At 37.7% G+C, this 20,594-nt stretch overlaps 2 protein-coding genes across 2 annotated transcripts; one reads left to right on the forward strand and one right to left on the reverse strand.

Moving 5' to 3' along the window:
• Window positions 1–2,253: 2,253 nt before the first annotated feature.
• On the reverse strand, window positions 2,254–6,836 carry LOC103696781 (60S ribosomal protein L36-3-like). Its single transcript, XM_008778500.4, has 4 exons — window positions 6,732–6,836; window positions 6,218–6,357; window positions 3,492–3,691; window positions 2,254–2,455 (listed from the first exon to the last, which is right to left on the reverse strand). The coding sequence occupies exons 2-4, from the start codon at window positions 6,317–6,319 to the stop codon at window positions 2,425–2,427; spliced, it is 333 nt and encodes a 110-aa protein (XP_008776722.1). The 5' UTR covers window positions 6,320–6,357; window positions 6,732–6,836; the 3' UTR covers window positions 2,254–2,424.
• A 7,424-nt stretch (window positions 6,837–14,260) lies between these two features.
• Window positions 14,261–18,596, forward strand: LOC103696788 (E3 ubiquitin-protein ligase XB3-like). The gene is made up of 8 exons (XM_008778507.4): window positions 14,261–14,565; window positions 14,691–14,750; window positions 14,870–14,941; window positions 15,033–15,154; window positions 15,277–15,417; window positions 15,495–15,602; window positions 16,990–17,251; window positions 17,905–18,596. Exons 1-8 carry the CDS (start codon window positions 14,383–14,385, stop codon window positions 18,352–18,354), a joined length of 1,398 nt encoding a protein of 465 aa, XP_008776729.2. The 5' UTR covers window positions 14,261–14,382; the 3' UTR covers window positions 18,355–18,596.
• Window positions 18,597–20,594: the final 1,998 nt, after the last annotated feature.

A 20,594-nucleotide genomic window follows, 5' to 3' on the forward strand; every position in this document is an offset into this window, starting at 1 on the left:
AACACATCGTGGACATGATTTACGGTGAGATTACTCTCCAGCCACCCCTGATCGCAAGCTCGAGCAAGATCTCCAGTAAAGACCTTACACTTGCGATGGGTGCAAGGAGTTGGGATTTGGATCACGGTATGCAAGCGGTCGGGACATCAAAGGCTACGTCTGTTACTGCTTCGGCAAAGGGTGGGACCTCCGCGTCCCTCCGGCGTGTGATCGAGGACGGTGAGATGAGGTTGCTTCCCCATCGAGAGGCGAGGAAGAGAGCCAGAAGCTGGTCCTACACCTCCATTAGGCTTATCTGAAGGAGATCCTGCTCGAGAACTGGGAGAAGAAGCACTCTCGTAATGGCAAATTGGAAGGACAGTCTTGCGCACAGACTCGAAAATTCATATTCTTACGCTCTGGTTGCATCTCTTATTTTATCTCCTATTGCACTCGGCTTTGGCTGCAGAGAAAGCATTACAAAATCTGTACCCTCAAATGCAGTTAATTTGGTGCTGATCGTAGATTTTCAGAACTATTTGTCTGCGTTCGAGCTAGACGTCAAGGAGTCTACGGTAAAATAAAATCAAAGTCAACAATGTCACGCCCGGCCGGAACTGATGTTTTAAACTTACAACTCCCTAAAAAGAAATTTCAATGCGTACTTCTTCATCCTCCCACTTGGATGGAAGAATCGATCTCAGGGGTCCTTCCCGGCACCTCCGCCCTCGTTCTCCGCTGGGGGCAGTGCCTGTTTCACCGATTCCAGGAAAATATTGGTTGCGGCATTTCCTCGAACAGGGAATGGGCGTTGCCATCGGGCTTATGGATGTTGTAAACGACGGAAGCACGGATCATTCGGGCTTATAGACGTCGTAAATGACCGAAGCACCGGCGATCAAGGAGACCAACACAACGATGAAGGAACATGCGTGCGATGTTTTGTCCATCCGCTACCTTTTCTACGGCGTCGGAGTCGGAGAGGGGTAGGGCCTCTTTTTTCTTTATGACAAATACTTTATACAATGCATGTACAAATACACTCAATAAAATCAAAAAAGACAAGCTCGTAGTGTGCTTGTAGCAGCTTCCCCTCTTTTGACCACATAGCGCATCCTAAATAATGGATCGCGTAGGCAACCACCCAGTCAGCTGTCCCATTGACCTCTCTAAATACATGCTTTGCCTAGAAAGCCATCCTATCTCTCATCATCCCTATAACCTGAATCAGGAGGTGCTCAGTACTCTCGCCCCTCGATCCCCGTGAATCCACCTAATCCAAGGCATCTTGGGAACAAAAATCACATAGGCAGACGAGCTTTCCTTTGTAAGTTGTTTATCAATTTATTTAAAAATATATATTTATTTGTTAGATAAACTAATTTACATATTACCTAAATATATAATATTTACAATCGATTAAAAAATATATCCTAAAAACAAAAAAGAAAGAAGATGCCGCATACTTTTTTTTGTTTAATTTTTTATATCATGAAATTAATGACTCTTTAATAGAAAAGGTTCCTAACTTATAAGCCTTTATAAAAAAAAATATACTAAAAAAATACGGCAAAATAAAAAATATGCCCCATATTTTCTTCTCTAGTGCCCCGCCCCATATATGATTTTTGTACACCTTTTGACGCGCGAGCGGGAGGTAGGGCTCAGGGGCTGCGAGTCAACTGATAGCTAGATTTCTAAAAGATTTTGGATTTTTTCTTTTACGAAGCTGGAAAAAGCTCTCTCCTCTGTTCTAATTAGGCAGACACATGCACTGCCCTGATTTCTCTCTCTCTCTTTCAGTATTGGTTTTATTTGCTCTTGCCGGTTTGCCTGCTCACTTTTTTCCTCCTTTCCTTCTCCTTCAGAACCTCCTGTATGCCTTCTTTTATTTAGTCAATGAAAGCAGTTAGGCTTACCTAAAAAAAATGATTTAGAATCATAAATACTCAGAATTTTAAATTTACTCAATTTACGGCGTCGTAATCATTACATAGCTCTGGAACCAAAGCTCCCTCTCCTTTCTGAGGAACCCTCAATCGTCGCCGATACCCTCTGCCATCTCCTCTCCCTCACCATCCCCAATCCATCCCGAAAACTCATTTCAGAAGCAAACGCTAGAAACCCTAATAACTTCGTCTCCATGATTTGGTGGTGCTCTTCTTATTTTTCTTATTTTCGTGTCATAGGGTTTTAGGCATTTGATTTTAATTAGTACTAACCAACAGGTTAGCCATAACATATTATGGCTATGCATCTACCACAGTTAAAAGGTATCCGAATGCTGATGATAACGCTATCAGAATGAAAGGGAGTTTATTGCAAAACCAAAGATTAGAAAAACTTGCATCTTAACAGTTCTAGCTTTCCTAACAGCATAAAGGATGAGAGACTCGTCACCAGTTTGGAACTAAAATATTTAGACCGTGCATCATCTGCTCCATTTCATTTCTTCTTCTCAGCCACTCCGGCGGATCTGCACACAGTAAAGCATCATCAACCATACAGGCATCAATAAGCATTCAATCCAATATGCCACGAAATGAAACAACAACAACCACTTTATGACTTCCTAAATCATTGCACTAAATGAAATAGTCCAAAAGGGTGTTAAAAAGGACAAGTGTGTTATCACAGTTATGATGCAAGGTGGGGGGGAAGAAGTCCTTTTCAGACATGAATTTAACATACGGAAGATGCCTAACAAATACGTATAATACAGCAAATGAAATGATCAAGCCATTTCGCCTAGGACAGCAGAGTTTGGGTCCTCTTCAGTTCAACATCCATCATTATTTCAGGTGGGTCAGACCCATCTGAACTCGATTATGGATTAACCAAATGAAGGGACAGAACTGATGAGAAAGGAATCAATAAACCATGTAATAGCAGATGAAAAGAAGCTATTCAAACTTCTAAAACCTGGGTTCCTCTTTAGGAAGGTCGTACCACTACATCTCCTCACACAAAGTTGTAACCTTATGGAACATAAATGTTAGAAAAAACATTTTAAAAAGGCATACTTGAGGCTATCCTCGCCTCACATCTTGATGAGACTAAAAATGCGGCTTCTCATGAATGAAACTTCTCAATTCAAAGTATATCATAAAATGAATGTGAGGTGCACATCTTGTAACGATAGTTACACCATATATAGGAAGTGTATGTGTTAATATTTGATTATTTTCACTATAAATACATGCAAACAAATAGACCTTACTTGTGCATGGATTTGCGTATTTAATAAACCTCCAAACATATAAAATGTTAACATACACAATCTATGAAAATTGACCAAACATAGGAATGTGAAATTGTATTATCTTTAACAGATACTGCGATTAGTTCCATACGAAATCTACATCCTTTGCCTTCATTTATCCTTGTCTTGTGTCTCAAGTTCATCATCTACCATAAACCTCACTTAAAATCAATTCCAAAGAAACAGCAAATATGTTTCTGCACATGTTTTTGAAAATAACTTCAACAAAGTAATTAACTAAGAAGCTTACCTCATCTTCCTGAGAACATTAGCCATCTCCTCACGCTTCTTCTTGGCTCTCTTGTGAGTTCCAAGCTTTCTCTTTGCCACTTTGAGTGCACGCTTGTCCTTTCCAACTTTCAGGAGCTCAGTGATCCGCTTCTCGTAGGGAGCAAATCCAGCAACTTCCCTAATCAAGTTTCTGACAAAATGCACCCTCTTGCTGGTTTTCTGAAACACAAAAGTTCACAACCCAAGCATTCAGTCCACTTTGCAACCATCAGCTGATGGAAAAAGCACCATACAGAAACCTTCATAGGACAACCACTAGAATGGATTTTCATCATTTGAATAGAATCATGACAACAGAACTTCAGTGGCCTTATACATGCTAATACAGCATGCTAAAAATATTATACGTGTGTGGCAACATGCAAGAGAGGGTGGGGGGGGGGAATCTAAAAATTCAAAATATGAAGAAATATTGATCTAACTAAATTCCACCAAAAGATGAAGCATAGCTAAGAGATCCCCAAAAAAAGAATTACAAATATATGGTCTCAATAAACGAGACAGGTGCATACACAATTGCTTTGAGTTGCAAATATACAAGGAGTCAGCCAATTTTTTTTAAAAGAACTTGTCTCAAAATTGCCTCTCTAGTTTTATCCATATTCTTTTGAAATGCTTCAAGATTCCATTTTTTTTCTTTACACATGAACTGACATAACAGCAAGCACTCCCGGAAAATTTTCCACATGTGGAGTCTAAAATAGGAACTCACTTGCTGAATATAAAAACAGTTTATTCCTTTACGATCATTCCTTGCATATATGCTGTGCTACAAGGTACCCAATATATGTCGTACCACAAAAAACTACTTAATTTCAATCCAAATATTGAAAAGCCTCATCAACGGAGTAAGCACTCAAGCTACCTCTAGTTTAAATAAAGTGAACAATAATAATTTCTTGAAAAAGAGTTCAACAAATTGAATGGGTGAAAGACATGATGGACTTTCGGAAACAGATCAAGATCATAATTATGTTCTTCACTTGGTAATATGATGCAAAGCAATTTTTAATAAAATAAAATTCAAAAAAGATAAATCATTCTATGTTACAATTTCTCTTAGCATAATATGTGAAATATCATCTGGATTGTTCTTCTGAATTTCACTTAACCATATGTCTGCATATGTTTAAGTGTGTCATGCATCAATACACATCACACTTTTATGATTGCAATACATCTATACAAGAGCAGAATTTGGAATCACGATACAAATATAAAAGGCAAACCTGGTACATTACTCCTATTGTACCATTTTTTTTCGCAAGTATAAATCATGACCTACAAACACAACCCATCATGTATCCAGACAATCAGGAAACTATGGTCTAGATCATACTTAACTAATTCATTAAATTGCTATACCATTGTCAATTTGCAAACAAAGAACCACTTAATACTATGATTTTGTCTAACATAACAAGATAAGCAAAATAAAATATATGTTCACTGCAGTTTATTAAGTTAATTACTAAATATCCTATATCTTTTTGTCTTCCTTTTTTAAATAAAGCAAGTTTATCTCAAGTATTTAAAAGAATTGAACCACGACATTAGAAAACCTTATACAAATAAATTCTGGTACGAAGTTGTTGATAAATCAAGAAAAAGAATCTCTCATCATACCTCAAGTGAACTAATTCACTGGAAAGAGCAAATAAAGAAATTGCAGTCCAACAAAAAAAATTAAGCTAAGCAAACCAACTATTATGGCCCAAACCACTTAATCTAGAGCATTGCAGATATGCAATTAAATTTCATTCTCCCCATCCTCTAGAAAACACTTCAACATTGGGGGAGATCCTAATTAGCATGTTATGATTTCTTCTAGATGCAAAGAGTTCCGATGAAAAATAGACAGCAGCGTATCCAAAGACAGACCATCAGAACATTAATGATTATATGAAAAAACATGTGCATGTCGGCAAACACAGCTTGCATGCTGCATTTACCACAGACTAGCTCCTACCAAATCCTAGAACACATGCGAATGGATGTGACTTGTACAAAAGGAGGGGCTGTGCGCAGTTCATGCTGCATGCAGGCAGTCTTAACCTGAACATGCATGATTGTTGTAGCAGCCCCCCTCATTACACTGGCATTTATTGGAACTTGCTTCTTAGTCCATGATTTTCTGCTATCCTACAGCAACCTCAAATACTTGACAGCAAATTAAGTAAAACTACTTGTTTGTTGGTCCATGATTTTCTGCTTCCCCACTAAAAGCCCCAAATACTTGCAAGCAAGTAAAGTAAAACATAATTATTTTATATAATCACATGTGGATGTTGTAGTTTGAGTTAATGGAAACAAAAGCCATGCGCGCAATTTGATCAGCCCCTTCCAAAATATCTTGCATCTGGGCAATGCACACCTTCATTCCAAAATCTATTCCCAGCAAACAGACATGGAGGGAGAGGGGACACCATAACTTGGAAACACTCTTGGAATATAGCAACATATTGCTAAAATGTGCAACAACAAAAACCAAGAACCAATGATAACAGAACACGGCACTTTTCAAAGAAATGACTAGGAACTGCTCTCTTCATTTCGAAAACACATAAAAATTTAAATTAGGGAAAAAAAAAGAGCATCAGGGACCCAAAAATACAAATCATGTAATCATATGAAGCACTAACAGAAGTCAAGAAAAAAATCCAATATTTATTACTGAGATCTTACTCCTTTTCTGCTGGAAGGGCGCAGAGGCAACTCCCGCTTGGTGACGATGTGCCCTTTGTTGATCCCAACAAAGAGGCCGGTGTTCGGCTGAGACGGGGCCATCACTATGGGCCCTCTTTGAGTATTCCGGACTGATTCCCCTACTCGCAACAAACAAAACACAGTATAATGAGCTCTAAATCACCACAAGATCATTAAGAAACAAAGAAACTGGCATCCAAATGCCCACCAGATCGTCCGGGAGAGGATCTATCCATATATATCACAAAGAACCTATCAAAATGCTTTCATGGGAAAAAAAAATACAGTACCAATTCCCAATAAATAACAGACATGCGAAAGGAGATCCCAAGGGCATGGGATCTTTCTTCTTCTACAGATTGAGGTACACACTTAAAGCAAGGATTTTTGCCTACCCACGAGACGATGCCGATAATGGGGAAAAGAGAACTAAAAAATCGAACGAAATTGGATTGAAATCAATGGAAAAAATTGAATTTATCTTCCCGCTTACCTCTGGATCAGAGAAGAAGAAACCCTAGCAGCCGGCGACCACGTCGAGAACCCTAATGGTCGAAACCCTAATATAGGAGCGCCGAAGTGAGCACCTCGCCTCGCCCATACAAAATGACAAGCAAGGTCCTCGCTGATTTTATTATGACGGATATGTCCTCATACGATCATCACCGTCCGATTCGTTGATTCGTTCAGATGGAATACTAAGTTGGCTGGACGGATCGGATTAGTGATGCCGCGAGCGGGAGGAGAATTCACAGGTTGACTTTGAGATTCGTTTGGGTGTAGATGGCCCATTACGCGCGAAGCTTCTTAACGAGCCATGGTCAACTGTTTTATGGATTTTGACTGAGATTGGGCCAGGCTTTTGGTTTCCTCCAGAGAAGGCCCATCACGACACCTAATTGCATGCACTTGTCCGCCCTGTGTATCTTAAAAGTTTATTGATATTAAAGTTTGACATGTGCATTGCATGCGAGTGGAGACAAATGAACTTCTGAGCAAAGTCTCGAGTAATATTTGAAAGTTTTCTTTTAATAATAGAATAAAAGATGTATATACTTTCTGACACTTGATTGGTTTTCGCATATTTGTTGATCGAAAAATAATTTTCAGCATCTATAATCCTCACTAAATTGGTAGCAAACCTCTTGATCATTCTTACGATGTTCGTTGCAGTTTCCCATTTACCGGTAAAAATCCTGCCATTTCGTTCCAACCAAATGCACCACCATGCGATTGCACCAATACAATCGCATCATTTTTACAATTATTAAAAAGATCTTAAACCAAATGCTCATAGAAGCAATAAGAATCAAGCGTTGATTATTTCGTCATGTCTACATGCCTGCCACACAAAGAACAACCTAGCGGGCTCGGCGATCTTCTTCTTTTTTTTTTCAATTTCTCCTCCATTAAGAATTTTGTTCCTGATATATGACCAATCGAAAACCCTAACTTCGTCAATTCCCGACCATCTGAGTAAGCGCCATCAACCCTTTTCTAAGTAATCTTTCAGGAGATGGAAGGCCAAAAGGCTTTCAAAGGAGTGTTCTCCTACACACACATCCTTCCACAACCTAACAAAAGCACCATTCTTCACAACTGCTCAAATACCAGCAAAGAATATATGCCTAGAATTTAGAATACCACGCCTAAAGGTTGAGTGCCGGTAGCTTATAGTCAGTAACAAGCGAAATGCTCAAAGCATTGCCACACAAACATGCAACAGCTAATTGAATGGCTTAACTTTTTAGGTGGCTTCAATGATGATGACCATCAGGATACAAGTGGGGCTCTATGTAAGTTCCAAGGTGGAAACAATAATCTAAAAGACTACTCGTTAGTGAAGATGTAAACAAAAAAATTAATCTTCTCAGCAGTGGTGATGTCCGGCTTGGGTTCCCTCTCTATGGGCAAACAGATGTCAATTAAGAGACCACATTACTTTTAAGTGCACGGTGCCATGTTCGGCCAGTGGCCCGAGTCATGCGAGCTTCGGGGCTTTTGTCTCCTTAAGGTCATACATAGACACGCCCTCGCATATGATGCATCACATCATAGTGTGACCACAGAAACCATGCAAGTATTATGACCAAAAGAGCACCAAGCCTTTACAATAATAATAGTAGTAGTTCAAACAGGTGATCCAGATGTAGTTTTAGGATCTAACCATTTGACCAGTTAATAATCAAGTGATGTTTGATGTTTCTTTATCTCATAACCTAAGACTGCAACACTGGCTTCAGATCCAAGCGGATTGCGTGCTGTTTCTTACTTGTAGAAAATTTTGATCCGGGCTGGTCATGTTTTTGATTTGAATGAAATCAGGCAATGAATTGTAAATTATTGTACTTTGAATGCTGGCTGCGATATCGATTACGTTGTTGATCAGCCATCTCATACATTTGACTTACCAGCAACCACCACATCATCAGGTACATAAAGTCCAAATGCACATGAATCTTCGAATAAGCTATGAGATTTTGTGTTTTTTTTTCAAATGGCAAGAATCTCTAGATTAATCCCAGTCAATGTAACATTCGCCGCATTTAGTTGACAAGGATAGATAAATATATTCTTGCTTCTTTATGTAAGATACCAAGTTGTATATTGGTTGCAGAGTCCCTCTCACTGTATAATTTCAAGAATTTAGAGAGGTTAGGAAATTATGTAAGAACTATTTTGCTGTTTTAGTTTTCGCCATCATATCATGAATGCTGCTGTTTAGAATTGAGATTCATGCTAAACATACGAACCAAGCATGCCCTAAAAATATCGTTCTCGTTCGCACAAATTTTGAAACCATTTCGCAACTCGAATTTAAACAGAATCGGGAGGCGGCATTGACCCTTTTATTCTTGATGCTTTCTAAGGATTGGCGAAAATTCTGAAATCGCGACATAACTTGTGAGGATTGCAGCAAATTTCACAAGAATTACTAGTTTGTAGGACAATGATTGATTAAAGCTCAACAATGAATTGTAGAGGCATTTCTACATAAGCTGTAATTATCCTAATAGTGCATAATTCTACGTACAGAAATCCTAGATCAAGCTCCTGTATCAAAGCCACATTAATCTGAACGGGATGTTAAGCATCCCTTTGGGGTGAATGAATGGTCCTAACAATGCAAAGGTTGGAGTTGGAGCCAGAGGAATACTATGACATTTGGAACCCATTTCATGAGACCTTAAAAGGAGAAAAACCTTGGAGTGGTCTTTATCCTGGCCTCGCACCTTGGTAATGTATGTCACAATCTTGGGGTTAAATGACCTCGGAAAAATGGCACCAAGATCATAAAACAAAACAGGACCCACCTTCGCACCCCGGGCCCTAGTTGATAACTCTCAGCTTTCGAACTGATGGTTCACTGGGACACCGTTAGTAACCGTTTTTATTTTCTTTACTTTGAGAAATAAAAATATAAAAAAGTTATTTTCTCTTTTATTTTTTATTTTTTAAAAATATAGAAAATAGTATAGTTAATTATTTTGAAAATATATACATATGACGATAATGGTGAGGATGATAACAAATGTGCCAAAAATAATAAAAGTCATAGTGATGCTGGCAGTGGCAACTATAGTGACGGTAGGATATTGATAACATGGCCATGGCGGTAATGATTGTGGAGCAGCAAAGGCTTTGCTTGTGTGTTTGCTCGATCAAAAATTTTCGAATTATTTTTTATATGCTTGAGAAGAAATGACTAAATCAAGATCTATTGCAACATGTTAGCAGCAGTAGTAGGTCATGTAGTGGCAGTAGTGGAGACGAAGGACGCGGAAATGATGACGATAACAACAACGCCAATGGAAGTGGTAGAAATGCTGCCAGCAATAATAGTGATTGAGACGATAGCAGTACCAATAATGGTAGTGAGATAAAAATTTCTTGTTTTTGAAATAATGAAGTTGGGATTTCTCACTTTCAATTTAAAAATAATTATACAAAGTATTTTTATATCAATTTTTATGAGTTTTTTATAAAAATAAAAATAAAAAATAAATGCCGTGCTGATGGGGCTCTACTGTATATTTTTTTTTTTTTCAAGCTTGAATCTATCAAGGATAAAGATTTCTTGGTCACTGTCGTTTCCTCCATTTTGCTTCAAAAAAAAAAAAGGAGAGAAACCTCCTGGATCACCAGACCTCGTAAGTTCACTTGAAAGGGACGCAAAGCGCGCCAATTCACAGGACCCGTTACCCAAGGATTATGCCTTCCAGGTCGGGGCGCTGGCAGCACCGACATTCTTGTCTTCGATGCCTGTAACGTTTTGAATAAACTCTTGTAAAAAAGTCTACATGGCAAAAAAAAATAAAAAAATGTTGCTCTGCTGCCAGAAATTTAATAAGAGATGTGAAGTTATGAACTAAAATAAGGTTTTTTACAGGGTTGGTATGGATTTCTTAATACCGAGTTAATTAACAACAAGTTTTTTTTATTTTATTTTAAAAGTCACGAGAATTAATGTCCATGCACCACAAGGGCTAATGGTATACTCATAGGCACTGTCTTTTCCAAACGTTTGTGGAAATTTTAAATGCTTAAACTTATAATTGTGCTTCAGTCGAACATGGTTCGAACTGCTTGTTTGTCCTTTGAATGGTTTCAAGATTTGCCATGTGTGGATGCTTGATCCCATTAACCGTGGACAACATTCAAGTGGCATGGTCGAATGTCTGCTTAGTTAGCTGCATCGAAACTCTTGATGGATTTATTGGAAACAAAAACTTTTTAAGCAATCATGTTTGATATTGTTTTGAGATTGCTCCATTAAACTTGCAAGCACCCTCTTGTCTCGCTGTCGAGTTTTAAACAATATAGTAAGATTTAAATTGTTGGTTAGTTGAGACCATGAGTGCTTGCCTACATTAGCGGCCTAATCTTAAGCTCATTTTCTTCTTACATAGATAACATAATGCAATTATGAAGCCTTAAACATGACCAAAGATCCAATAGCATCTTCTAACTAGCTTTTCAGGATGAAGTTTTCAATTATTACAAATGGTAATAAAACAAATGCAGCCAATAGCCCTAATTGATACTACGACTTAAATCTATTTTAGCTGATCAAGAGCTAATCGTGATGTTTGTGATTAAATTTATGATACTTATGATTGGATCTAAATAGATTTGAACTTTTAGCTCGGCAAGAACGTCATGATTTAACCTGTCTATGAATATGTTTAGGCCCATATCGGCTATATATTAGATCAATCTTGAATATTTTTTAAGTTAAAAAACCTGAACAACACTGTATGGATGAGGTTTTATATTATTGCAGCAGTTTACTACTGCCACTTTGAGAAGTCCTGGGATGGATGCGTACATATATTGTCCTAAATTCATGAAGCCAATAATGCTCAAGGAAAGTCGGCAAGAACTGACTTTATTTGATAATTATAAATAATGTTATCTCAGTAGCCTCTCTTGAATTCTACAGGATCATAGTAACTCGAAGATGGGACCACTTATAGAGACAAGAAAATATAAGGTACGCTATATCTGCAAAAAATAAATCAAACTTGGTCTTATAAACATGAAATTATATATTTTTTTTTTTGGGTCCAAAACGGCCGAAGACCAGACACCAAAGGCTGACCGACGCACGCAAGCGGCGGCTATGGCCTACGGGCTACGGCAAACATCCAATGCGGGCACGACTCCAACCAACATCCTGATAGCTGGATTCGATCAAGATCCAATGGTGGAGACCAAAACGAGGATTAGATTTTATTTTAAAAAGGCGGCCAACGTGGGAACTCGGATTCCGGAAGCGGACTTTCACTTTCAGACTCTCCCCGGAAACCCCTGATGGTCGCCCGATTCTGCTGGCGGCGTTGTCCGGATCCACCAACTGCAGAGAAATCGGAGACAGTGCCCGTGCTTTATGGGCACCCCCGGTGAGAACAACTTTATGTAGCTCTCGCTTCCGGTGCGATCACCCATAGTAACTCGCACCGAAGTCTGAAGTACACACGGTAGGAGGCCAGGCCAAACTCATGAACCAGGGTTTGCAGATTTGCTTCTCCTATATTTATTGGGCTAGTTGGGTTAGATGTGCTCATAAATATGCATTAATATTAGGGCTGGCAAAAATATGAACTTGCCCATCAATCTGATTGATTGATGTCCGGCCTACCTTAAATAGTTTTGAATGTAAATTAAATAAATTTGAACCATAAATAAGTCGACCTATTTACCTTGGTTAACATTTGAATCCAATTCAGATATTGGACATATGATTTGTTTAATATTTAGTTCGGACCGGATCCGATAACTTATTTAACCTATTAACTTGTTTAAAATATACTAAACCTATTTCAACCCGATTTAATCCAACCCGCTTAATGTATTTAACTATCGATTTGACTTATTAAAGACCTATTTACATGTTTAATCTAGCGTAATCTGCTTAATAAATATGTTACCTAATTAATTAATAGGTTGGATTTTGATGAATTTTTGATCCAACCCGTAATCAATTTGACTTGTATCCAACTTGATTGCCACCTCTAATTAATGCTACTTTTCTAATTAGTTCCACTGTAGCCCATGAAATTTATATGAACTAATTGTTGAACTAACAAAAAGTTCTTTATGAATAACAATGGAATTAGTATAGTTTTTTTTTTCTCCTTTTCCAATAAAATTTCATGATGTAGAATGTACATTGGTCTAGTTTTTTTTTTTTCTTTTTGAAAAAAGGAAATGCTGTTAAATTTGGAATTGATATTGTGCCTTGTTAAAATTAAAAATTGATGGCAAATTGCATATGTTTTAGATGCTTTTTAATTACATTTTCTAAGAATTTTTTTTCTGAACCATCTTTTTTTACTTTTAAATATTACATATTTTATCACATCTTTTTGCATAGTAATGTAAATATATTTAACTTTTTACTAAAAAACTAAATATACCATTATCGTAAAAGAAAATTCAATATTACTCATATAGTTTTGTTCCGTGTGAGATCTTCTCTACCAAGTTTTCATCATTTTATAATGAATTTGAAGTGACAATGATAGTGATGGAATATGTGCATTGTATATATATCTAACTAAAATTCTACAATATAAATGAAAACACAAGCATAAGACATGCAATCTAATATTTATCGTATTATTCGCCAATATACTTTTCAGTGTGCTTATTTTCCTCGCATGCATTTCTTATTTCGTAACAAAACAACATCTTATGGATTTCTTTGCAGGACGAAATTGTCAAGCAATAATGAAGGTTTAGGCATGCCTATTCATACAAGTGCTGGGAAAGAATGTGGTTAAACATGATACTATGGAAGATATGTTTGATTGTGATCGATTTGATGTATAGTTGATTGAAGTGATATGTAAATCAATATATGCCCAAAACAAGAGGCAAAAACTTTGCTGGAACAACATTAATACACCATCCAGCAACTAACATATACGAATATCGTAAATATTTATAGAGCAACTTGGAATAAATAATAAAAATATATTTAAATATTTTTATATAATTAAATTGAAAAATCTGCAGAAATTAAATCTATTAGTCTATTTAGTTTGTATTTTCTAAAAATTTATCCAAATCCAATCCAAATCTCAATTTTTAGACTTTAAAAAATAAAATAATTTTATGAACATTTTTTTTATAGAATTTGGACTGAACAGAATTCAACTGAAAAAAATTTATAGGCAATTCAATATATGAATCCTATAAAATTTTCAGTCTAATTCTTTAAAAATAGCCAAACGACCGTAAATTTATGGCCATTTTTAATCTTTTGAGGTGTGATTAACTTAAGATTTAAGAAATTAAATTAATATTAATACAAGGAATCGAGTGCGTTTTCCCTCCGATTTCCAACGGTAGTATGTGGGCATGTTCCGGATATGGTGCGAAACAGCGAGTCGGAAGGGGGAGTGCGGTAACCTCACTCGAGTCAGAAGAGGAAGCGAGGTAACTTCACCTACAACTGGTGATCGGATCCCCAACTATAAAAGGGAAATAAAACCCTCTAAATCTCCAACACCCACCTACCTTCCTATCAAGCTTCTCGCTCGCTCGCCCGCTCGCTCGCTCCCGTTCCTCCGTGGGCAGCGAACGATAAGGCTACGGTGTGCCATTTCGGCGGCGGCGGAGGGGAGCCGGCGGCGGAGATGGGCCAGGCCCCGAGCTGCGGCGGCTCGAACCTAGACCACCAGTTCTTCAAGGCCATGAAGGCCGGGGACTTGGAAATGGTGGAGTCCGCGCTGAGGAGGGATCCCGAGATCCTCCATCAGACCACCCTCTACGATCGCCTCTCCCTCCTCCACATCTCCGCGGCCAACGGGCGGCTCGAGGTCGGCTCTTTGCCTCCTTCCTCAAAGGAATCCACCTTTTTTCGATCTTTTTTGGGGGTTTTCTGTCGATTTTTTGGTTTTCAATGATAAAGTTATGATATTTCTCCGACTTTATTCGTTTTCAGGTCCTTTCTACGATTCTTGATCGATCTGTTCATCCTGATCTCCTTAACCGGCACAAACAAGTAAGGAGATTGCAACAAGATGTCTTTTGCGGATTTTTATTTGTTTTTTTTTATTGGTTCTACTGGCATTGTTAGCATTAGAAGTCTGAATCTTCTGTCATTTTCTTTTTTGGTGTAAGACTCCTTTGATGCTGGCTGCGATGCATGGGAAGATCGCCTGCTTGCAAAAGCTCCTCCAAGCTGGTGCAAATGTATGCCAAGTTCATGCCTTTCTCACCTTTTCTGATATTTTTCTTGATCTTTTTACTGCTTTCCCCAACTAATTTGGACATGTTGGCTCAGATTTTGATGTTTGATTCATTGCATGGAAGAACTTGCCTACATTATGCTGCATACTATGGCCGCTCAGATTGCTTGCAAGCGATTCTGGCGGCTGCTCGGTCCACCACAGTCGCCGATTCATGGTGGGTTCAGCGAAATCCGTTCGATCGCCATTTGGTGGTTTCTGATCCATCTAGTTGTGGAGGCATGAAGATTTGTTTCTAAAATGTTCTTCTTTTCATTTGATATTGTTGTTGAGCTACAGGGGCTTTGCCCGTTTTGTGAATATTAGAGATGGCAATGGGGCGACACCGTTGCACCTCGCTGCAAGGCGAGGGCGGCCTGACTGTCTCCACATTTTATTGGACAATGGAGCACTGGTCAGTGCATCAACTGGTGGAAACAGGTGATTTCAGAGCCCATTTTTTCTGACTATAAATTTAGGTGTCTTTCGACATTAGAGTAACAGAGTCCTGATTGCAGCTACCCAGGGAGCACACCTCTTCACTTGGCAGCGCGTGGGGGATATCTGGATTGTGTTAGGGAATTGCTTGCATGGGGAGCTGATAGGAAACAAAGAGATTCATCTGGGTAAGCACTGATGGGTGACATTATAACATCTAGTCCATCAAAATGGAATCATTTTCTTAGCTCTGTGTTTACTGAAATCTAAAACTAACGGTTGATTGCCAGTCAGGTCAATCAATAGAATTAGGTTCATCAGGAGACTAGGTTTGAATGGCCTAGTAGAAAGATAATATTGTACAGAAACGAAGCAAGTAAGGGAATGACAACTTATAGGTAGAGAAACCAACCAATAAAAGATTGATTAATAAAATGAAAGTAATAAGATACGAGACAAATATTCACTAGGATAGAAAGGTCATCACGACAGAGAAGTCGATAAGCTTATAAGGGTCTGCGATACAAAATCCTCTTGATGCTTAACTGATGTCCTCCAAAGTGGAAAGAAACTCTATGTTGAAAAACTATGGGCCAGGATCAGGGATGTACGATCCTCTTGATACTCATTGTGGTACATAGGAGAGGCATAAAGTCTTGTCTTTATCAGGGTAGTCAAGTGTTTTTGCGGATGGATTGCGTGTCCTCATGAGGAAAGCCTTCTTTCCCTTATTATGCAGATTGATAGTTATTTTTAGCAATAACTACCTTTTCTTTGTGGTCTTGGTAACTTCTCCCTTGGTGGTTTGCTGGTGGTTGCATGCAAGAATAACTCCATATTATCTCGATAACTTTTTGTAGGTACTTAATTCCAGCAATCAACCATCCAAAAGTGGCCTCTTGCATGAATGGCAAGGGCCAACCATGATCTCTCATAGTGTCAAGACATAAATAATAATTTAAATCTTGATCATTGTAATATTATCGACCACTTCATTATAGTTGGTGATGATTAATTATTTTTGGGTGTAAACAATTGGTATGGTGGTTTTAGACATTGAAATACAAATCAAGTCATCCTGAATTCAAACCTTGACATTTCGATTTGCTTCTTTTTTCCAAGATCTCATTTTCATAAAAGAGTTTTGGTTAATGAGCTTGCGCTCTTGTTTTTCAGGTTTCTATCCGACCAAGTTTCCTGTTTGATCATGGGTTTGGTAGAACTCCTCTAGTCCATGTTAGCAATTTCTTCCTTGCCCTGTGCTTTGTATGAACAAGTATGATGCTAATTTAGGTCTTTTTTTCTTGTGAAGGATGCATTTCCAGGGAAGTCCTCATATTGCTCATCTATGATTGTGATAAAATTATAATAGGAAAATCAAGCACATTTGTTTGCACTATTCTTATTTGTTCTTCATGTTAGTTTATATGTACTACCTCTTTTTGCTGGTGCCACCCAAAATCTTTTGTGAAATTTATATCAACTAATCAACTCATTGCCAGTAAAAGTGTTCATTCCAAAATAAAATTAAGAATCTCTTCAGTATAAAGATAATATAAATGATGGCATCTGCAGGAGGATACCATATATTGTTGCATTGAAGAGAAAGCATGGGGCTTGTGCGGCTCTACTGAACCCATCATCAGCAGAGCCTCTGGTTTGGCCTTCTCCATTGAAGTTTATTAGTGAACTCGATCCAGATGCAAAGGCACTGTTAGAGGCAGCTCTCATGGATGCTAACAGGGAAAGGGAGAAGAGCATACTGAAAGGGACCAAGTATTCATTGCCATCCCCTGTCCGTTCAGAAGGAGACGTTGATGATGATAATGCCTCTGAGGTAGTCCACTCCTCTTGCTTCAAGTTCTGGTTTTGAATAAAATAATAACCAAAACAAGTATAGCATTATAATGGTGCTATAGCAATGCATGCAAGCGGATAGGAAATTGGCAGGGTGTGGGTGGTCATTCATAACATCTCAAATTATGTTGAATTATCCTAAAATGTTTTCTCATGTTAGTCAGCATATTCAACAACACAGTTATCTATCAAACTTTTATCTTCAGTATATGGGGAAATAATGATTCTCTCAATCATAATGAAAAAAAGAGTAGCATCATGTGCTTAGATTCTGTTGTTAGATCCCTATATATTGGATTGCCTTTCACCTTGAACAAGAAATGCATTCATTGATATGCTTTTAACCCAAATTTTGAGAATACTTGGCTAAACTTCGTGTATGTTTTACTCAGTGATAATTGTTCTGCAACAATTTGTTCGATGTAGAGATGGCTGATTCATGGTGTGATTAATAATATTATCGAATCTGGTTAGGATGTAGCACACCATGTCCTGGTTGCTTCTTGTAAATGTTTCTAGGTTTTGTCCAATGTGTGATAAAGAAGTGTTCTCTGGAAGTGTGTTCAGTGTTCTCATGGTCGTGATAAGATTATGCGAGGTGTGCATCTGAGTTGATTAAGATGTGTCTTGCAGGCCAGTGGCATGGAGCTTTGCTGCATCTGCTTCAACCGAATCTGCACCATCGAAGTCCAAGACTGTGGGCACCAGATGTGTGCCCACTGTACATTAGCTCTTTGCTGCCACAGCAAGCCCAACCCTGCAACCTCGTGCTTAGCTGCTCCTGTCTGCCCTTTCTGCCGCAGCATCATAGCCCAATTGGTGGCTGCCAAAACCAAGATCAGGGAGGAGGAGGAGAAGGACAATTCTTCGAAGCCTAGGAAGTCGAGGAAGTCTCTGAACTCCAGCAGTGAGGGAAGCAGTAGCCTCAAAGGCTTGTCTTCAGCTATGGGCTCGTTTGGAAAGATGGGCAGCCGTGGGTCAGGAAGGATAGCTGATAGTTGTGGTGCGATGAACAAGCCCTGGACACCTCGACGTACCCATGAAGCGGAATCAATGCTAAGGGACGGCCTTATCGAAGTATAATGGCTCCATTGCTTGTGTAAATTTTGGCATTCTATGACCAAGAAAGAAAATCAAATAAGCGGTCTTCTTGCAGTTTTTGGGGTTGGTATGCTGCTTGGCTATCAAGTTCGAAGCCTATTTCTTTGGGCAGAAATATATGCATCTCGTGAAGGGAGGTTGCAAACGTATAATATGTAAGAAAGGGTGCCCTTCTTTGGGGTCGACAAAATTCCCATCTGAAAATCTTCATTCAAACTGTCAAACCATGTAGGCTTTAGCTGTCTTGTTCGAACCATCTAAAAGACTTAAACTGGATTTTGTCTCTCATGCGACTACCTAAATAATCGAGCATGCATGGTGATGTGCTCAAACTTGGGGCAGTCCTTTTTGATGTTTGCTGTCAACCTGGTCCAAGAATCTCAGATATCCTTCGGACAAATGTTTGTGGGAACATGGCCAAACAAGTGAAGAAAGCCACTCATCTTGTGGAAAGAAGACAATCGCATCTCATCTTGTGGGTCCTGACTTAATTGACTGGGTCCAACTAATGTATCATTACCCACCAAGTAACCAACTGGTCCTCTCTCCTCTGGCCCATCATCCTCAGCATTATCATCTTATCTATCATCTATTTATCTACCTATCTATCTCTTCCCGCATGAACCATGTCACGCCCCCGCCTCCGCGGGGCATGTGCGGCACCCAGTGCCCACGTGGGGGCCACATGAGAGAGGAACACGGGGCTCTCCTGCCAGATATATCCCTTCCGTCCAAAATGTGTATGCAGGATTTGGAGACGCTCACCTCATATGCTCATGTTTTAGAACGAGTCTTTCCGATGTGGGATTATTGGACCTCACAAACCAAATGATACTGTGCATTTGAAACTCCAAGAGCTTGGGTGCAGTCACTTTTCTTTGGCTAGTGGTGGGCTCTTTTTGATAGCATTGGAGCCATGACGTTTTCGGATGGCATTGCTCATGTGGGTGCGGTCCACCTGATATGCTGAAGTGCCAATCAGTACGTGGTTCTAACATGGACACTACATTCTGTTGTTCTAACATGGACATGATAGTTAATAATATAATATTACATTTATCATATTATATTACTTATCATGTATTAGTTACATTTAGATTATCAGGTAAAATTATTATACTAAAAGTAATAGAATACGTAATTATATTGATTGGAATTAGTAAAGTTATTGAGGCATTTATTTACTATTGTCTTTATATATTATGGATTACACTAATATTTTATTGTTTTTTATCATATTTATATATGATCATGATATCACTTAAGAATGAAAGTACAACCAGCAATAATCCTTGTATGTTATATTTAAAATATCCTCCAGATATAATACTTTTCTATTTCTCATTATACACAAGTTGGATTATATTTTTATATTTTTATAATATATATTATTTTACTACATCGATATATATATATATATATATATATATATATATATATATATATATATATATATATATATATATATATATATATATATATATGCATATTTTATTAAATTTTTGTGGAGCGATAGTATAAAATAATACTAATATCAAAATTTAATTTTAGAAAATAATTAGATAATATTGTGATATTATCTATTCTATATTGCATTTTAAGAATATTTGAAAAAAAAAACTACACCTTGTGCATCCCATGGGTTATATTAATATATAACTAAAATGGAGGCCAGCTAGTGCTGAGCTTTCCATTTGGATGCCTATATTAATAAAATTATTAATTCAATTTTTTTTATTTTGGATAACAAATGCAGCTCTTATATCTATTCTAATTTAGCATATATCATATCTATTATTTATTACAACTTGTGCATTGCTCTCCACCGCCATATAGATACCATTATCAATGCTGATATTAATATGCATGTCTATCATTAAAATTTATACCTTAATATATAACAAAAATTTGGCTATTGAAATATTTTGTTTATTATAATTTGTTAGATTATCATATTGCATTTCTAAAATAGTTGAAAAGGAAAGAAAAAATCATACCAAGTATGTTTGCAAAGTCTACGTTAATGATGCTAGTACTAATGATGGAAGTTTTTGGATGGAATCAACATGAGCAGAATTTTCTTTTTGTGTTTATTTGGTTGGGGTATGTCAAATTATTATTTATTTGGAAATATAATTGTGGAAAAAATAAATTTACCATATTTGGTTGATAAAAAAAATATTCTGAAAAATAGTATTGAAAAAAATTACTATGTTTAGTTG

This window comes from Phoenix dactylifera, chromosome 12, assembly GCF_009389715.1.
Source record: "Phoenix dactylifera cultivar Barhee BC4 chromosome 12, palm_55x_up_171113_PBpolish2nd_filt_p, whole genome shotgun sequence".
Lineage (NCBI taxonomy): Eukaryota > Viridiplantae > Streptophyta > Magnoliopsida > Arecales > Arecaceae > Phoenix > Phoenix dactylifera.

Bases quoted from the DNA above. Each gene is read 5' to 3' on its own strand.
- LOC103696781 (XM_008778500.4), bottom strand. From the start codon at position 6,319: ATGGCCCCGTCTCAGCCGAACACCGGCCTCTTTGTTGGGATCAACAAA. The intron at 3,692-6,217 runs GTAAGATCTCAG...TTTGTGTTTCAG, and splicing joins GCCCTTCCAGCAGAAAAGGA to AAAACCAGCAAGAGGGTGCA. The intron at 2,456-3,491 runs GTAAGCTTCTTA...TACTGTGTGCAG, and splicing joins AATGTTCTCAGGAAGATGAG to ATCCGCCGGAGTGGCTGAGA.
- LOC103696788 (XM_008778507.4), top strand. From the start codon at position 14,383: ATGGGCCAGGCCCCGAGCTGCGGCGGCTCGAACCTAGACCACCAGTTC. The intron at 15,418-15,494 runs GTGATTTCAGAG...TCCTGATTGCAG, and splicing joins GCATCAACTGGTGGAAACAG to CTACCCAGGGAGCACACCTC. The intron at 15,603-16,989 runs GTAAGCACTGAT...TGGCATCTGCAG, and splicing joins AAACAAAGAGATTCATCTGG to GAGGATACCATATATTGTTG.